At 37.0% G+C, this 17,618-nt stretch overlaps 4 protein-coding genes across 8 annotated transcripts; 3 read left to right on the forward strand and 1 right to left on the reverse strand.

Annotated features, from left to right (window-relative positions):
- The first annotated feature begins 205 nt into the window (after nucleotides 1–205).
- On the forward strand, nucleotides 206–4,635 carry LOC117237771 (cathepsin L1). Of its 3 annotated transcripts, XM_033502093.1 has the most exons (6): nucleotides 206–317; nucleotides 595–1,132; nucleotides 1,375–1,551; nucleotides 1,823–2,182; nucleotides 2,754–2,914; nucleotides 3,462–4,635. In XM_033502093.1, the coding sequence occupies exons 2-6, from the start codon at nucleotides 995–997 to the stop codon at nucleotides 3,655–3,657; spliced, it is 1,032 nt and encodes a 343-aa protein (XP_033357984.1). In that variant the 5' UTR covers nucleotides 206–317; nucleotides 595–994; the 3' UTR covers nucleotides 3,658–4,635. The 3 variants fall into 3 exon arrangements, with proteins under 3 accessions (XP_033357984.1, XP_033357985.1, XP_033357987.1); XM_033502094.1 differs by having other exon boundaries at nucleotides 243–1,132; nucleotides 3,467–3,616; XM_033502096.1 differs by lacking the exon at nucleotides 206–317 and having other exon boundaries at nucleotides 1,002–1,132; nucleotides 1,304–1,551.
- On the forward strand, nucleotides 4,339–9,401 carry LOC117237768 (inhibin beta C chain). Of its 2 annotated transcripts, none has more exons than XM_033502089.1 (5): nucleotides 4,339–4,476; nucleotides 4,597–5,549; nucleotides 6,065–6,322; nucleotides 7,969–8,351; nucleotides 9,034–9,401. In XM_033502089.1, exons 2-5 carry the CDS (start codon nucleotides 5,066–5,068, stop codon nucleotides 9,199–9,201), a joined length of 1,293 nt encoding a protein of 430 aa, XP_033357980.1. In that variant the 5' UTR covers nucleotides 4,339–4,476; nucleotides 4,597–5,065; the 3' UTR covers nucleotides 9,202–9,401. The 2 variants fall into 2 exon arrangements, with proteins under 2 accessions (XP_033357980.1, XP_033357979.1); XM_033502088.1 differs by having other exon boundaries at nucleotides 4,462–4,527.
- A 3,350-nt stretch (nucleotides 9,402–12,751) lies between these two features.
- LOC117237769 (acidic fibroblast growth factor intracellular-binding protein) lies at nucleotides 12,752–14,701 on the forward strand. Of its 2 annotated transcripts, XM_033502090.1 has the most exons (6): nucleotides 12,752–13,115; nucleotides 13,239–13,440; nucleotides 13,525–13,752; nucleotides 13,838–14,065; nucleotides 14,133–14,387; nucleotides 14,477–14,701. In XM_033502090.1, exons 1-6 carry the CDS (start codon nucleotides 13,031–13,033, stop codon nucleotides 14,553–14,555), a joined length of 1,077 nt encoding a protein of 358 aa, XP_033357981.1. In that variant the 5' UTR covers nucleotides 12,752–13,030; the 3' UTR covers nucleotides 14,556–14,701. The 2 variants fall into 2 exon arrangements, with proteins under 2 accessions (XP_033357981.1, XP_033357982.1); XM_033502091.1 differs by lacking the exon at nucleotides 14,477–14,701 and having other exon boundaries at nucleotides 14,168–14,339.
- Nucleotides 14,690–17,158, reverse strand: LOC117237770 (pyruvate dehydrogenase E1 component subunit beta, mitochondrial). Its single transcript, XM_033502092.1, has 5 exons — nucleotides 16,986–17,158; nucleotides 16,808–16,870; nucleotides 16,198–16,404; nucleotides 15,464–16,094; nucleotides 14,690–15,379 (listed from the first exon to the last, which is right to left on the reverse strand). The coding sequence occupies exons 1-5, from the start codon at nucleotides 16,992–16,994 to the stop codon at nucleotides 15,231–15,233; spliced, it is 1,059 nt and encodes a 352-aa protein (XP_033357983.1). The 5' UTR covers nucleotides 16,995–17,158; the 3' UTR covers nucleotides 14,690–15,230.
- Nucleotides 17,159–17,618: the final 460 nt, after the last annotated feature.

A 17,618-nucleotide genomic window follows, 5' to 3' on the forward strand; every position in this document is an offset into this window, starting at 1 on the left:
CTCGCCAACATCCGCGATCTTTCTTCCTCCCCTCTCTCATTGTCTTTGCCATTCTCTCTATCCCGTCCCGCGCAACTACATCACCAACCACTATCACTGCTAATATGTATTGCAAGCGAAAGCGAATGAGACGCGGCTAATAGATTTAGCTGGCGACCATGCATGCATGCGCGCGCGTGTACGCGCTCAAATAATTCAACCCTGCAAAAAAAATTTAATTCGTAAATTGGAAGAAATTAGACATGTCAGTGCAGAGAACGTAGAAACGCAAACCGTAAGTGAAATGTACAGTACAAGCGGTCGGTTATGCGCAAACGGTACGTGAGTTAATGAATTAATCGTCGGTCAATGCATGAGTGTGTGTGCCTCGAATTCCTTATTTCTAAAAGTTGCGCGATTTCTGCAAGTACAGCCATCTCACGACGAATTTCTCAATCTTTCGTGTCGAACGCTATTCACGATCTTACGAACTCTGTTTGAGTATTTGTTAGCTTTGCTTCTCGCGTTTCAATATCACTCGACGGTACAAGCTTAATTTCTCTGAAGAATATAACTGATAATAGTCGAGTTTTCGTGCAAGCTATATGTATATAGAAAAGCTTGCTCGAAGGAAAAGTGCAGGAAAGGTTGTGAAAGCAGATCTGTCATTTGCTCTTTGACCCATTTGCGGTGGAAGCGATGTTCGTATCATATTGTAGAGGCATTAAATCGGGCACCGCAGATATTATTCTGCAGACTGCTAGTAAATATACTTACATATATTGCACTCAAGATGACGCAAGTTTTGCGGTTCAACTTCCCTCGTGCTTACGTACGTACGAAATTTGTAAAATTGCTGACACTGTAGTTACAAATTGGATGTCAAATGAGAACAGCCGTAAGGTCAAACTGCATTCGAATCGAAATAACGAACGCTTGAGTCAGTTGATCAAACTACAGAAAAAACAACGATTCGTGTGTTATCGAGTCGATTTTTAATACGGTTGCATTCGCGATGTCTTTTCGTCTTTGTGTCCTTTTAGTTCTCCTTTTAGCTATATGGGGTAACTATGGCATTCAAGTGTTTGACAAACAAAATCGTTTTCCTCAAGAAGTATCGGAACGGCTAGATGAATATTGGAACTTGTACAAGGTACTATAAGCGTCTTATTTGAATATCTTCGATCAATATTACAATTAGGCTAGATTGTAATGCAAATTAATATCCTTACAAATATACATAAAAGAAGTAGGGAATATAAATAAAGGACTGATTCGTTTATTAAATATTACGAGGACCTTATTGAATTATTAAATATTTCAGCAAAATTTTTTACTCCATCGTACGTATCGTGTGTTATAATACTTTACTCTAAGATATTACTGTTGCCGCAGACTCGTTACAATAAAAGTTACTCTGGAAATCTCGAGACTAACCGAAGGATAGCTTGGGAAGAAAATCTAATAACGATTTATAAGCACAATATGATGGCAGCTGCGGGTCATCACAGCTATACATTGAGAGACAATCACATTGCCGATCTCGGAACTAGGCAATACATTCGAGAAATGGTTCGTATTCTAAGAGAGCTATCGTAAAACGGATATTATTCGGTAATAAATAAATTCTAACTAGAGATTTGTTTCATTTCCTAATCATACTATAACCAACAGTATAGAGTACCATCTAGCGGAGATATTCTCCATATTTTTTCATATTATGCGCAGCACGCACATTTCCACAAACTTAAATTTTAGATAAACATTCAGTTAGGAGAAAAATTGAAAGAAAATTCTTCTTTGTAGTATAACGGTTTGGATTTTTCTTCTCTTTATTCTCTAGGTAAAACTAATCCCTAGTCGTAAGCGGCGTGTATCGAATGAACCGATAGTCGGAGCGGTTTTACATGATCCTCGAAGAATTCCACCACAGCTTGATTGGCGCGAAATGGGATTTAAAACGCCGCCAGAAAACCAAAGAGACTGCGGCAGTTGTTACGCGTACTCGGTAGCCACCAGCATTCAAGGGCAAATCTTCAAAAAAACAGGAATGTTAATTCCATTGAGCGAACAACAGTTGATCGATTGCAGTACGTCTACTGGAAATTTAGGTTGTTCAGGAGGTTCTCTGAGAAACACACTGAGATATCTCGAAAAGGCAAAAGGTCTAATGCCTCAAAGCCGTTATTCGTATACAGCGAAAGTACGTTCCTTTCTATTTTTCCTCTTCTTTGTCATTTTTCTTTACGATAACACTGACATACGAAATGTTGAAGCAAAACACGGACTGTTCTCAATCCTGATAATGCTATATTCGGAAAGACATTCTTTATTTTATTCCATTATACTTCGACTATAACGTACAGTGGTTAGAAAAAGGGTTCGCACAACGTTATGTTTGTTAATTATACGTACAAATTCTTCTCGTAGCTACTGTAGGTAAGTTCGTTCGCAGACTATCGGTATCGAGATTTCCGTTATTCCGTTATCCCTCGTGTTTCATAATATATCTTATCTCCAAATGCTGATTTAAGTATACGCTCGTGGCTGAAGTAACAAGTATATTTTTAAACAAAATGTGTACATTAGGAATTCGCGAATGTCAACAAACATGAGGCAACGAAATCAATATCGAAGAAAGTCCAAACGATATCGAATTACGTTCGGATTATGTGTTTTATGTATCGTAGATTAGTATGTATAGATTATACATGTATATGTATAGGAGGGAAAGATAATTATCCACCAATGATATGTTTGCTTTTGGAGGATAGCAAGGTCCGTGTCGTTTTGTAGAAGACTTGAGCGTAGTTAACATCACTTCATGGGCAGTTTTACCAGCACGTGACGAAAAAGCTTTGGAAGCTGCCGTAGCGATCATAGGTCCAATAGCTGCTTCGGTAAATGCCAGTCCAAAAACGTTTCAACTTTATCAGTGAGTATTTTTTATTCCTTGGAAGCCAAGATTATCGGGTCTGTTAAGGCAAACAATATCGTGGTATTCCGGGTGATAGAAAAACGAAAATGGGGTTTGAAAGGGAGCAGAGAATTAAACAGAGTTGTTGTAATAAAAGAGCATAGAAAGGAAACGGACAAAGCGCCTTTGACACGCGACCAATCCGTGTTTAATGAATGTTTACGCGAAAGATGAAAGTACGAAAACTCGTATCATCCCCCTCTGACAGATGTTCAAAGAAATTGGTCCATTCGTACGATAACCTTTGATGCATCGTTTATGCGATGACCCTGAAACGACAACGAACCGAAGTCATTGAACTGTCGTTTACGAATTAAAAAGAGGCGCGGAAGTTTTTACATACTCGCAAAAATACTCGTTGTCACAAGTTTTTACGATTGCTCTATCGAAATCACAGTACGCGATCTTCTGTACCTTCCATCCTCGCATTTCCTTTCTTGTTATCTCATTTTCTTATTCTTTTGTTCTTTCCTAGTTACAAAGGTAAGAAAATTTTGTTTCGCAGCACAGGAGTCTACGATGACGAAGTTTGTAGCTCGGACATGGTGAATCACGCTATGGTGATCGTTGGATACACGCCAACCGAATGGATTCTGAAGAACTGGTGGGGTAACGAATGGGGTGAAAATGGATATATGCGTCTGGCTAAAAACAAAAATCGATGCGGCATAGCCAATTATGCGGCGTATGCAAAAGTTTAACTCAATATGAATCGGAGAACGAACCCATTAAAAGATATTTATTAAAATCTATTATTTTTAAATTAACGACGATACCATTGTACATCTCTTCGTGTCATTCTCGGTCATTAAAGGAAGAACGTATAGTGGCATGAACGTATAGATCGGCGTGTATGGGTGCGAATGATCCGAAAACACGATTAGGTCGAAGCTCGCCAACTCTTTCAAGACACTGAAGAGATTTACGTACTTTCACGATGTTTCCCACCTCCGAAAGAACAAGATAGTATAAGTATAAAACAGTAAGAGTTTGATCGCTCTCGGAAGCGATAGTTTAATCAACCTTGAATTCAGCTACAGATTACTCATTTTCTCGACGATTGATTCTTTTTGCCATTTCTTCTTATCTGGTAGACACTTGAAATAAAATTTTAGCAAGGGGTAACCGTTTATCGAAAAGAGTAACGTACGCGTGGGCAATCGTGGATCGAGAAAATTTTGTCGACGAAATTTGTTCCACGAATTCGTCCAGTAGTGCGTTTATGGTAAATAGACGACGCGCGTTTTCGCTTTACGTACCAAATGTTCTAGTAATTTCAAAATCTTTCTTACCAAACCGAGCACATAATTAAGAATTTAGGTGAAAAAGATGAAAAAACGGACTACAAAGACGACGAAGCACAAAGCATGTTCGTGGCGCGTGTTTCCCCCGACGATATCAGTACGATTCGTCTCCGTCCAATCCGCTGTATCCCCCGCTGATGGAGCAAAGTTCAGACTGTACCAAGAGCCGATGCGTGACTAAATAATGATTTAACGAAGTGTCTTCAGTCTTCGCGGGTAAGTTGCATGTGTTGTTGGATCAGCGAAAACGACCGAATCAATCGAAAGGTAGAGCCATAGCGAATTATCGATTATTACGTGGACCGAATAATAATTTTCGCTCGTTTATCGTTCAAGCATTCTGCGTCGAGCCTGAGGACAATATAGTGATAAAAAGACAAAGAAGAAAGTAAAGAAGGAAGAAGAGAAAGAGGAAAGCAAGGTTGAGAGAAAGGGGGTAGAAAGGAGCAGAATGGGAGGAACCTGAGAAAGGAAGAAAACGCGGTAGCAAAAAAGGGAACTAAGGAGGAAAGGAAAGAAGGCTAAGAGGGAAAATAAAAATGTGGATTAATCGAACAAGAATATTTTTTAAAACACGGTCGAATTCGAGTTTGTAGAATTACTGACGATTTTATTAGCGGTCCATGCATTCGATAGCTACCGATAGCGAGATAAAAAGAAGAGAAAGGAGATCGATGTGCGACTTAATGGAAAATCAGTGGGTATTCCTGGATCGATGAGATTCTTCGAAACAATGTTAAAGGGGTAAACGAATGAAAGAAAAATATCTGTAGGAAAACACGTGTGAGTGGGATATTCATACCCGATGCAAAATATCGACACGATGCGTCTAATTCAACAGCTGGTATTACTTTCTATTCTCTTGTTGGATAATCAGGTGGAAGTCACCTGGCCCAAGGCCGCAAATCCCTTGCCTTACCTTCGGTGGGCATCTAATTTACGATCAGGCAGTTCGACCTCACCGAGTTCTTCTTCCTCTTCCTCGTTTTCTTTATCGACTTCTTTCGAGGAAGAGAATTGCGCTGAATGTACACAAAATAAGGTTGGCATATTAACCGTTACCGATCCGATTTTAACAGAGCTAAGAGTCGAGTATGTCAAACAACAAATACTGAAGAAGCTGAGACTTTCCAAGCCACCCGAGATATCGATGCCGCTGTCGACCTTGCCGAAGCCTCTGATAAATGGTCGTGTACTCGAACTTCAACCCGGAGCACCACTCGAACCGGAAAAATCAGCTGACAGTTTTTATGGAAAAACAGACCAAATTGTTGTTTTTCCGAACGAAGGTCAGTCCCTGTGAAACTGAACGATCCGTTTCACGAGACGCGTGTATCTCTGTGAAATTAAAGCGAGGCGAAAAAATGGAAGGAAGATACATCTAATCTTACGTTTAACGAGTATAAATTTTCAAGCAACTATTTATGCAAGTTGGTATTTTTACGACAATACCGCAACTAAATACCATTGTTTCGAGTATTTCAGCGCGTTACGTATATCTCGCGGATTTCTGCGTATCAAAGTTTTCTATAAATGCATAAACATCTGCAGTCTGCGAATTATTCGATCACTTCAAATTTCTACATTTAATTAAACGTTAATTAAAAATCTCGCATTTAAATTCCATCGATAAGATGTTTACGCGCGGCGATTAACTGACATTAGACCTTCTCTTCTGCATTTCGCTACTGTAAGCATCTTGTCGTCTTTATTCCATCGTTAACATGTTCGAATCGGACAGAGACCACTTTGCGTTTTTTAGTAACGGCAAACCGAATACGAAAATAAATGGCAAACTTTTCAGGTATTGCCGATTCGAAAAAGTGCCAACAGAAATCGAACCATCTGACGGGCTTTAATCCGGCAGCCTGTTTCACGTTTTATCTACCGAACGAAATGCAATTCGTGGATGTGACCTCGGCGCAGCTTTGGTTTTACAAGGAATACGACGAAAATGACTACCTAAATCAAACTTTCGTGCTCTCCGAGCTCGATCATTGGGATTTGAGCGGGAACTTCGAGAAAAACACGATTATGGCTATCTTTGAAACCGATATCGGAGGTAGGTAAATCGAGATACTTCCTTTTCTTAGGTATTCGCGCACAGGTAAAAGCTTCGTCTAATTCTCGTTCTTTCGTGCATCTTTCGTGTTTTCATTTCTCTTAGATACGGGGTATACGACGTTATCGTAAAAATACCGAACCGAGTGAAATCGACCGCTTCTCTTCCTGCCTCTGTCCCGTTACATATCATCGTTACAGCAAAACCATTTGCCATGTCGTAATTTTGTCGCGTTTACATCTGTCGACACAGTTTATCGTTTTATAAATGAACGCTTTAAGCTTGAAGATTGAACAACGATTTAGAGTAACAACGTGGATACTTCGATCTCTTTTCTCATAAAATTGTAGAATTTCACCGGAAGATATAGTGACGACGGAAAAATTTAAGCGAATCCTTGGAATTCCCCTTCCTAGTCACGATGCTAATAAAAGCGGAATTCGACGATGTAAGCGAATTGATCGAAAAGAAATTGTCAATGATACGTTGCGTTAACGCAACGTTCATCCTTAATGGGATAAACTGTTTTTAACCGGGTCGTCCTTTAATCGGAAACTTCTACAATTACCGAATCAAAATTGAGCAAAAAGAAATCGATTTCGGTCAACTTTTAGTCCCCGCTGATATAACTATGTATTATATAATTTATTTTCGACAGAATGGAACGATACATAAAAAAAAAGGTCGGAGATCTCTAAATAAAAAAAAAAATGATTCCTCCGAACAGATTTACAATCTAAATAATCGGTTAATTCGACTTGCCCCAGGTAACAGATTAAAACGTTGGAAATGTTGCACCGAAGCCCATACACCGAAAGTACGGGACAAATGTTAATCTTAAAGCATATTTTAATAGATTTAGTTAGCGAAAAAATTATAGGAACATGAGAGCGAAAGAAAGAAGATGAGAGGGCGGACGGGAGAGGGGCAACTCGTTAAGATACACGAAAGGAATCGGCGAAACTGAGCGCAAAACTATGCAAAGATATTTGTTGACAGTTGGTAAGGACTTTAGACCGTGAAGTGGTATGTCAGCAAAAAAATTCAACGCTCTCACGGTATAAAGTCACTTCATGCTGTATTACTGCAGTATCGCGATTACGAATCGACCAATTTACAGGAATCGAACGCGATATTAAGTCGATCGTGTCACGAAACTTTCTAACGGTCGTGCGGTTATTCGATCGAATTGGGAGGGGCGAGTGTCAAAATGGAAAGAACAATGGCAGCGTAGTCAAATCTTGTCTCTAACCTCTTCTCTCGTGCCACATGTACCATCGCCACCACCCTCCACCTTCCCACGCTTCTAGCCATTCGCAATGCAATTATGCATTTAGAATCGCGATCGCATTGAAAAAAGAAATGAAAAAAAAACGGTAAAACAAAGAAAGAAAAGAAAGGAAATATACGGAATATAGAGATGGTAATGGACAAAATATCGATGCTCGCAGATACAGCAACATTCTCGATTGTGCGAACGAACAACGATGTAGTCGAATCGAAACGATAAGAATAAGAATAAGCGAAATGGAAAGGAGAGGCGAGGCGAGTCGAGGCTAGGCGAAGAGAGGAGAAGAGGGACGAGGCGTGGCGCGACGATACGAAGCGATCGCAGGTTAAAACGATCAGGACGATCGCTGTTTCAGAGGGATGGGTGAAGACCGACGTAACATTCACGCTGAAGAAATGGGTGGAAGAACTTCGATTGAATCACGCGATACAGGTAGCTTGTAGTACCTGTTCGATAGATCGGGACACAGCGCCTGTATCCGTTGAACAGACATTAAAACCGTTCCTTGTGATACACACGTCGCCGTTACCGCAGAAAAACAGACCGAAGAGGAACTCGAATTGTCTGCCGGAAATGAAGGAGTGCTGCAGGGACGAGCTCTATATTAATTTCAAAGACATCGGTTGGAGCGATTGGATTCTTCATCCGAGCGGATATCACGCGTATTTCTGTCGTGGATCGTGTTCTTCCGCAGCTTCGTTGACCATCAGTGGATCTCCCTACAATAACGTGATCAGAGTAGGCATCCTCTTTTATCTTCTCTTTTGCTCTTGATGCTTGAATTTATGATTGGATTTATTGGATTTATTGCTTGGTTGAATTTATTACACAACGTAATGCTCTCAAACCTGACTTATTTTACAATCTCGCAGTATCCTTCCCCGCCAAATAATCAACAGAGACTACCGCCAACGATTGTATAGGGTGCGGCCGAATAACACGTAAGAAGTAAGAAAAAAGATATAGAATACAATTTTTCTCCTATGACGCTTCGTTTTCAAGAGAATCAAGTTTGAACATTTTTCAGCTATATTTTACCCGTTGATAAGCCGACTGGATACGAGTAAAAAATCAACAGGTTATTTCATTCTAGATGCGAAGATAAGTCAAAAATGAGAAAAAAGTTTTTTCGTTGAAAGCGTTTCATCTTGCAGAAAACAGAGTTTGAAAGCGTTTAGTAAAAATGCCGTTAATTGCTTACTCCTGTTCGGTCCAGATGTCACTCTGCGTTCAAATATACTTGATCGAGTTCCAAACTCGATTTTCTCGAAAACGAAGTATCGTACGAACAAACTTTATTTTATATTTTCGTCTTACTTTTTCGTAGAGAATCGCCCGATGCCTGCTTGTACGTGTTATTCGGCCATACCCTATATTGAACTTTTTCGGAGTATTAATTTTTTCTCTTTTATTGTTTTAGAGGTTATTGGCCAAGAATGGTAGCACAACGCGTCGTAAAAACGAGATCATTCCATGTTGTTCACCTACGCAATTGTCGCCGATTCAACTGCTCTACGTTGATTCGAACAATACGATCACGCAAAAAACACTGCCAAATATGGTAGTGGAAGCCTGCGGTTGCATGTGATTTACGAAAGTCGCTGAAATTCTCCCACAAATCCCCCGAAAATACTCTACGTCGGCTCGATCGATTCGAATTCGAGGTCCTATCGCACCTGATTCAATCGTTTCCATAGCGACGAGAGTTTGATCCCCTTCGTTACCTGAAACAAGTTCCTTTTGAATAAATTTGAGCATGCAACCTCTTCGTATCCTGAATTTCAAAGGAGCAAAACTATATACTAAAGTGTATAGAACTCTCGAATGTTCACCGTTTCGTTGAGAATTTATCGAAACATTATCGCGGAGAAACGCGATGCTTCTGTCGAATCGAATGGACTTCACGCGTAGTTTTATGGTTCGCAGTGAAGAGACTAGGAAAACGTTTAAAGTTTAAACGTTGTGAACTACAAATGCTCTCAGAAAGCCCGTGGAAGGCACGAATACAGAATCGAGAAAGAATGTACACGCACGAGTCGCCTTTGATTTTAGTTTCCACGTCGAATACAGTTGTTTATACCTTCGCGTACAGAGACTCAAGAAAGTATTTAAACGGTTACAGTAACTTCATATTACGCAGAACATTTTGAAATATTATTAACACGACTGTCACAATTGGTAAAATTTGAAACGAATTTAAAAATCTATATATATATATATATATATAGATTTATATATATAGAAGTTAAAATATTTGAACAGTCAATTATTCGTTGTATTAATGAACCACGATATTTAATGAGATCATTTTTAGCACTAATTATACGTTTAACACCACTATTCATGCTGTATACATACTAATTTTTTGACATGTAGATTGATATATGTACAGTAGCGTTCGGATATGTGGCCACGAATTTGTCCGCTCGTATGGCCACAAGTTATCCCCACCAATCCCTGGAACTGCTGGCGCGAGGCAGGCCTCTGCGTTATCTATGATCCGCATCAATGTAATTCAAATCGGAATAAGAAAAATACAATGTTTTTTATTTTTTTATTATATCGTTACGAGATAGCCTCAGTCGGATTATTGAGATTTGTACAAACATGACTATATCTGATCAACAATTGTTAACTAAACTAATGAAATATGTAATATACGACTAGGAGTAAAAAATGATCTGGTTCTACAGTATCTTATTACACTCTACCTATTCTGTCTCACTCGCATTGTCTACTTCTCCCTTTTGCCTTTCATGCACGGACAGCGAAGTGAGCAGGAGTCAGATAATGTGGGCAAATTCTCGGAAAGTCAACTCCCAGGATATATGGTCAAACAGGTCCCGATCGGTGGCCATGCATCCGATTTTCGTATTGGTTTCAAATTTTACTAAAATAATGACGACGACTATGTCTCGTTACTAATGAAATTTTAAAAAATTTGGTACAATGTACATAATACATTCATCAAAACTTTTCATTTGTGTTCAAATACTTGCGTTCGAATACTTTTGTGAGCAAGTGCACGTATAGTATCCATCTTTGTACACATATGTATACACAAAAATAGACCGCCTCTTAATTTTTCACGTGAGAACGGTGCTCATTAATAAGTTAAATAGAAAGTTGCGTAATGCCGATAAGAACGAACATTATTTGCACGTTAAGTCATGCGAATAATTGAAACAGTATTCATTTTCTAGCCCTACTTACCGCTGGCGTGAAAATCGCGCGCACCACGTGCGTTTAAATTAATTGTTCCATATTTAATCCAAACGTAATTGCGTAATCACGCACGTTGATAGAATGTATTTATTATTAAGTCAAATCAATTATATGTATATTCTAACAGACAAACAACCATCGAGGCGAGCTTGTTTCCTCCCGTTGTCAATTCAGTTAATACGCTTATTCACCTCAATGCCTCTATATTTACTGAGAGAATTACGATCAATATCCTCGCCATTGTTTATTGAATGCATGAACCAAATAGTCGAATGATCGAATTGGATCCAATATATGTAGAATATTAACCACTGGCTAAGTTTAGGATAGATCTTACATCTTAAGGAACTTCGTGACTCGTAACAAATGTTCTGAAATACAAAACATGTAAAAAATCAGTGGTCTTGCTGTGCCCTTTGCGATTTAAAACGATGAGTGTAGCGATTATATTGAAACTATAAACAAGTTTCAATAGAAACTATAATTACGGTAACGAATGAAATAGACCTGACATCTTACGGGATTTGATATCACAAGTTCTGAAATACCGACCGTTTAACTTAGAGTTCTTAGAGAACTTAGAGAACCTAGAGTTCAGAGTTTAAGATAACAAATGTAGAAATTACATTTATAAACGCAGAGAAGGTACCTGATGAATTTTTAGTGATTCGTATAACAAAATTAAATTTTACTATGAAATTATAAATAATATACAAGCAATGATATCTTACAATTGCAGTTCGAATACCTCTACAATATTCGTTTATCTTAACACAGAATTAAATGTAGAATTTAATACGTTGTACTTTACTCGACAACTATCAGATAAAAATCTATACTTGTATAGAAATCAGCGAAACTACTTAGTAAATATTCTAACTACATAACACAATCAACCAAGCAGCTCATATTATTTACTATACAATTCATAATTGTATCATGTATGTGTAGTTGTCTTTAAATGGGAATAAGAAAGAAAAAATATTATGGAAGGAAAGCAAAGTCAGCGTAAATAAAGTGATCTTCACAATCAATCAATGATCCGTGTAAAAGAAATTATAGTGCAAACTATAAGTGCGATTTTGACAATTAAGTAAGAGACCAATGAAATGCGAACAAGATGAGTTCGAGAAACTATTTAACTTCGATATAGCATTATCTAAGAAACTATTAAATAAACATATATATTCGTTAAACAAACCTTGTAGTAGTTTATAAGGGGCGAAGAATTACTACGTTACGGAAATCACGCACTTTTAAACAGGATAACACGTGTAGAGTGTAGATGTCATGCTTTTAGACATGAAAGTGGTGCTTTGTCCTGCCAAATGCTTGCCTAATTGATCGCTAATTGGCTGAGGCGGCACGGATTCTTATCAATTAAAACCGACTCGAGAAACTGAAATATTGCACTAAACAATTCTTTAACGAACTATAACATTTTCAAACCAGATAGTTGTAAAGAATTTTTAACGTTTAGCTTTCTGATTAATAATTAAGGAGCTCGTGTACATGCTAAGTGGACGATTCCTTGAGAAAACATTGAATGGTATGAAAGAAAGGAAAAGAAAAGGGGGAAAAGAAGAAAGAAGCTAGGAGGGAGATTATCAGGAGTGAATGAAATAAAATATAATGACAAGAAAGAGGAGGGAATAAGAAAAGTTGAGAGGAGTAAAAGGGCTAAGAAATGAGAAAGAAAATGGAATAAAAAAGAGACCAAGGAAAAATGAAAAGAGAAATGATATGAACAGTAAGGGAAATAAATTATACGTACTTTGTCTATAATTATAACACAGAATGGATTAGCTTGCAATGCACATAATCTAACATGACACATTTTCTAACCTAACCTTATTTTATATTGAATCGATAACGTCGGAAGTGACATAAAGATGGTAAAGGAATTCTAACCCAGACGAGTAATAAACACAGATCTGTATGAATACATAGACTACAGAATAGACATATTACCACTAATGAATTATCGTCTGTAGTTTTTAGAATGTATAATATATACTATCCTTAATTAACATATATCTCATTTATGGAACAAGACGTTAAACGCAATCGATGATATAAATACGACACACCTAAAAACTGAAAATGTACGTGATGTCTTGAATCGATGTGAGCTAAGCCCATTTACGGGCCTACTTTTAAAGTGTGAAATTAAAAGACACTGTATCTTCGTGATGTTGTCAGAAGTCGATGTATTTATCAGTAATTATACTCTTGTCGATCCTGAGATATATCAGCTTTGGGTCGATGGCCATTCATGTAAGTTCGTCAAATACAGTTGTATAAAAATAGAACTTTTTGTTAAATAAAATTACCAATCTACTTGGATTGTCGAGTATAGATATAAGTGAAAATTCACAGGAATCTTTCTTATTCGTTTAGCAAGCGAAGCAGTAAATATCTTACATCAACGAGGAATATGTCAACAAACGAATGCCTCGATTGAATTAGTAGCTTCTGACATCCTCGATCACTATCGGACTTATGCACTGCTAGAAAAATTACTTCACACGCCTACTAAACTGGCGAGCGAACAGCTCGCGTTTCAAATAGAACCACAAACAAGTCAAATGCTTATTGAAATGTAACCAGATCTTTTTATTAACAATGTTATTTATATATACATACTTCTTCTTAAAACGCGTATTCTCTCGATTATAATTCGCAGGTACTATGAATTCGATGACGTTGTTATTAGAGAATTATTAGGTAAAAAATTAACGTCAAAAAGTAGGAAAGATATGGATGAGGTGTCAGAAAAAACAGGCATAACATTAAAGAGTTGTCGTCGACAATATGATAATGTGAAAAGAGTCTTCAAAGTTGTTGAAGATCTGCCAGGTTCCTTGGCTGCTAATATCGAACAACATTTTTTGCTCTCAGAAGATCTTGCCAAGTACAATATAAAATTATTACTTTGCATTGTTCTTCCATATACATGTAAAATTTATCTTAGCAGCTATGTTTTTATTATCCATCAGACGATATGCTGCTGTGGTGTTCATAGCGTGTCTTAGATTTGAGATGAACAAGAGAAAGCTTCAGTTCTTAACGTTTCCTGATTTATATCATTGTGCCAACAGTATGATGTCATCGTGGACATACCGTTGTGTTGGATCAGAATATTTTGACACTGATTTAGATAGAGAATTTTTGTTAGAGTTAGCAGAATGTAGGGTGCTTTTAGAAAATGATAAACATCATAAACAGTAAGATCTTTTTTGTTGGATATATAGGATACACATTGTGTTTAGTTTCTACTATATTCCTTTACAGTTTGGTGTGCATCAAGCTTAAACCTATGCTTTTAGAACGTTCATTTCAAGAAATAGATACTAACTTTCGTTCATATACAAGAGCTATCCTAGGTATAGGATGTAATCTCCATCGCACCAGAGATTTACGATTTTTTTTCTTGGAACTGGTAGAAAGATGTATAGAACCTTGGCGTCAAGTGAACTGGACACACGCTGACCTCAGAAATTTCATGTCAATATATACTCAATGTGCACTAGATATGGATGTACTTAGGTGAAGGCCAAATAGATTACTATAAGAAGTAAAATAATTTTTTGAAGATATTTTACTAACTTGTCTAATTTCAATATTTTATTTTTCAGGGATAATGAATTAAGAGACGCGTTTGAACGTTATATGACTGTTGTTACATGCTGTTTATTGCGCATGTATCATACATGACCATTAACAAATGAGGAAAATGGAATACAAAAAATTAATACGATTGGGAATGATGACAAATGAGCCATAGAAAATGAATGAAATGGAGAAAATTGTAGTCATATTGGAATTTATTAAGTTTTCATAATAAATAATTAATAAACAAATGCGGCATGTTTATTCGTTCATTTCGTACACGCTAAAAATTTACAATTTTGCCTATCTATGTAATACATTTGAAAATTATCTTTAAAGTTAATTTAAAATGAGATTAACTCATAGTAGCATCTAATAAGATGTGGCAGTATTTCAATGACTTATCTTTCATGTACGAAGGACATTCTGGTATTGTTCCAGAAGCAGTAACGTTAATTTGTTTTAGTAAATAGTTATACTATTTTGAATCAACATGTACAAGTATACAACCTTGTACGCACTAACGTCACACATTCACACATACGCATCACTTAATTATGTGTAGATCTGTGGATATAGTGTACAAGTACTGCGAATTGAACCCTTTTTCTATCAGCAAAACAACTTTCTACCATGTTATTATCGTTAAACTTTGTACTTACTTTCTACCTCATGAGGAATCTACTAGAGGCCGTAACGTGAAATGATACAAAGACCATGTGAAACTCAAAGAAGAAACAAACAGCATTTTTCATTTTACCTAGAGATCTATATAAATAATTACTCCAACCCCAATACTTTATTTACTGCGAACACAATATCACTTGTTTGCGGCAAACATGCGATTTCCAATGATTTGGCATAGGGCATAGGCGCGTCAACACCCGTGACACGAATTACCGGTGCGTCAAGATGATAGAAAGCTTCGCCTGAAAACGAACGAGTGAAACGTGAATAAAAATTACACGCGATGATTAAGTTGCTTATACATCAATTGAATTAGGAAAACTTACTTTCTGAAATTTTAGCACTAATCTCCGCTCCGATACCACAATGTGGCCAACCTTGTTCCACAGTTAAACAATGATTTGTTTTCACTATTGATTGTATAATGGTATCTATATCTAATGGTCTTAAAGATCTAAGATTTATTACTTCTGCTTCTATTCCTTTCCCTGCAAGCTCATTTGCTGCTGCAAGAGCCTCTTCTACTGCTTTGGAATGTGCCACTAATGTAACATGTTTTCCAACACGTTCAATCTTTGCTTTACCAATTGGTAAGACGAAGTCTTTCGATAAAGCCTCATCAGACATAGGATACTGAGCACCATATAATATTTCATTTTCTAATACAACAACCGGATCGGGATCCCGAATGGCAGCTTTTAGCAATCCTTTTGCATCTTCGCTAGTATAAGGTGATAGTACTTTTAAACCAGGACAATGACTATACCAAGCACCGAAGCATTGAGAATGTTGTGCAGCCACTCCAGCTGCTGCACCATTAGGTCCACGAAAAACAACTGGTACGTTTACTCTTCCAGCAGACATGTAAAACGTTTTAGCAGCAGAATTGATAATTTGATCGATAGCTTGCATTGAGAAATTGAATGTCATAAATTCACATACAGGACGTAAACCAGCCTAAAACATTTAATTAAACAAAGAGCATTAATTAAGGAAACAAGAAATTATGAGTTTTCAGAAAAATGGAAGAAATATTATACAAGAGGAAGTAAGAACATACCATAGCTGCTCCAACAGCTATACCAGCAAATCCTGCTTCTGTAATAGGAGTATCAATGACACGTTTGTCTCCATATTTTTTCCAGAGGCCCCTAGACACTTTGTATGCTCCATCGTACAGTGCCACTTCTTCGCCCATCAAAAACACTCTCTCGTCTTTTTCCATTTCTTCATCCAGGGCTGAGTTCAAAGCATCTCGAACCGTCATCTACATCGTAATTGTGAAATCAGTAATGAGAAAAAATACGTTAAAATTTAATGTTACCTTTTTTCGATAACAGTAGAATCATTGCGAACAACGTATAGTAAGAACTGTTATCATAAATTGAAACGCTTAAGTCATAATCAAATAATTGACATCGGAAATAGATGACCTTTGTCGTCCTTCAGCATGTAACAACCAGATCGTATGATTTATTAAATGAACAATATAAAGCAAATAAAATCCATTAAATAGAAAGAAACGAAGAACCTTTCTTTAAGAAAGCTATTTTTATTAAGCGACAAGAAGGTCACACACAAGTACAATCTTGTCAAAGTAGAAATAGGTTATGTCCGAACAAATGATAGAGAAAAAGAATAGTTGTACAATGTACAACAATAATTTTTACCTGCTGTGCGCCACTCCATTTTGACGTTGAAAACGATCGTCGAACAACCCTCCTTACCGCTGACTAAAAATAATGAATAATGAAAATTATGAGTTTTTCATTTTTTCTTAAACTACCAATATCATATGTTCTATAACATTTAAACTCGAAGTTGGTTTTTATGAGAACATATATTTACCGAGAACATTGTAGGCCGTTAATTGTTTTTAATAATCTTAAAATTTTGGATCGTTTCGATCGTTTCAATCGGTTCAATTGCTCCTACTCGTTATTCACGTGTGTCGCCAGGGCCTCTGGTTCGTGAATTTGTCTTTAGTCTTTACCATAGATCAAAATGCTGAACCAGAACAATTCAAGGTCAGTAGGCGAGCTCTTATGAAACATTTTTACTGTAATTTATATCTTTACATTATGATTTTTAATAAATTACCAAAAAACGAATTATTAGCCATCTAACCTATCGTTTTTTTAAACATTCCTATGATCTTTTTTTATTTTACATAGAGTTTTAAGAAATTGTACATAAACGTAATATATCATTTGACTCTCATAACAATGATGACGATAAATAGAAAGCGCCACTTTTTCAAGCCAATGATAGTTAACCGAGTTCATGATTTAACCAATCACGGCAGGATTTAATGAGTCGGTCTCTTTTTATTAATGTGTCCGAGCAAGATTAGCGGTTAGTCCTGAGTATGATGAACGCACGTGGTACAGCACGTAACAACATAGTAAAAACGGTCCAATTAAAAACATGCGAACCATTCAAACAAGTGAATTAATTTATTTCTCTTAATTTATATTTTAA

The sequence above is a fragment of the Bombus vosnesenskii genome, unplaced genomic scaffold (genome assembly GCF_011952255.1).
Source record: "Bombus vosnesenskii isolate JDL3184/JDL3185 unplaced genomic scaffold, Bvos_JDL3184-5_v1.1 scf7180000013398, whole genome shotgun sequence".
Taxonomy (NCBI): domain Eukaryota; kingdom Metazoa; phylum Arthropoda; class Insecta; order Hymenoptera; family Apidae; genus Bombus; species Bombus vosnesenskii.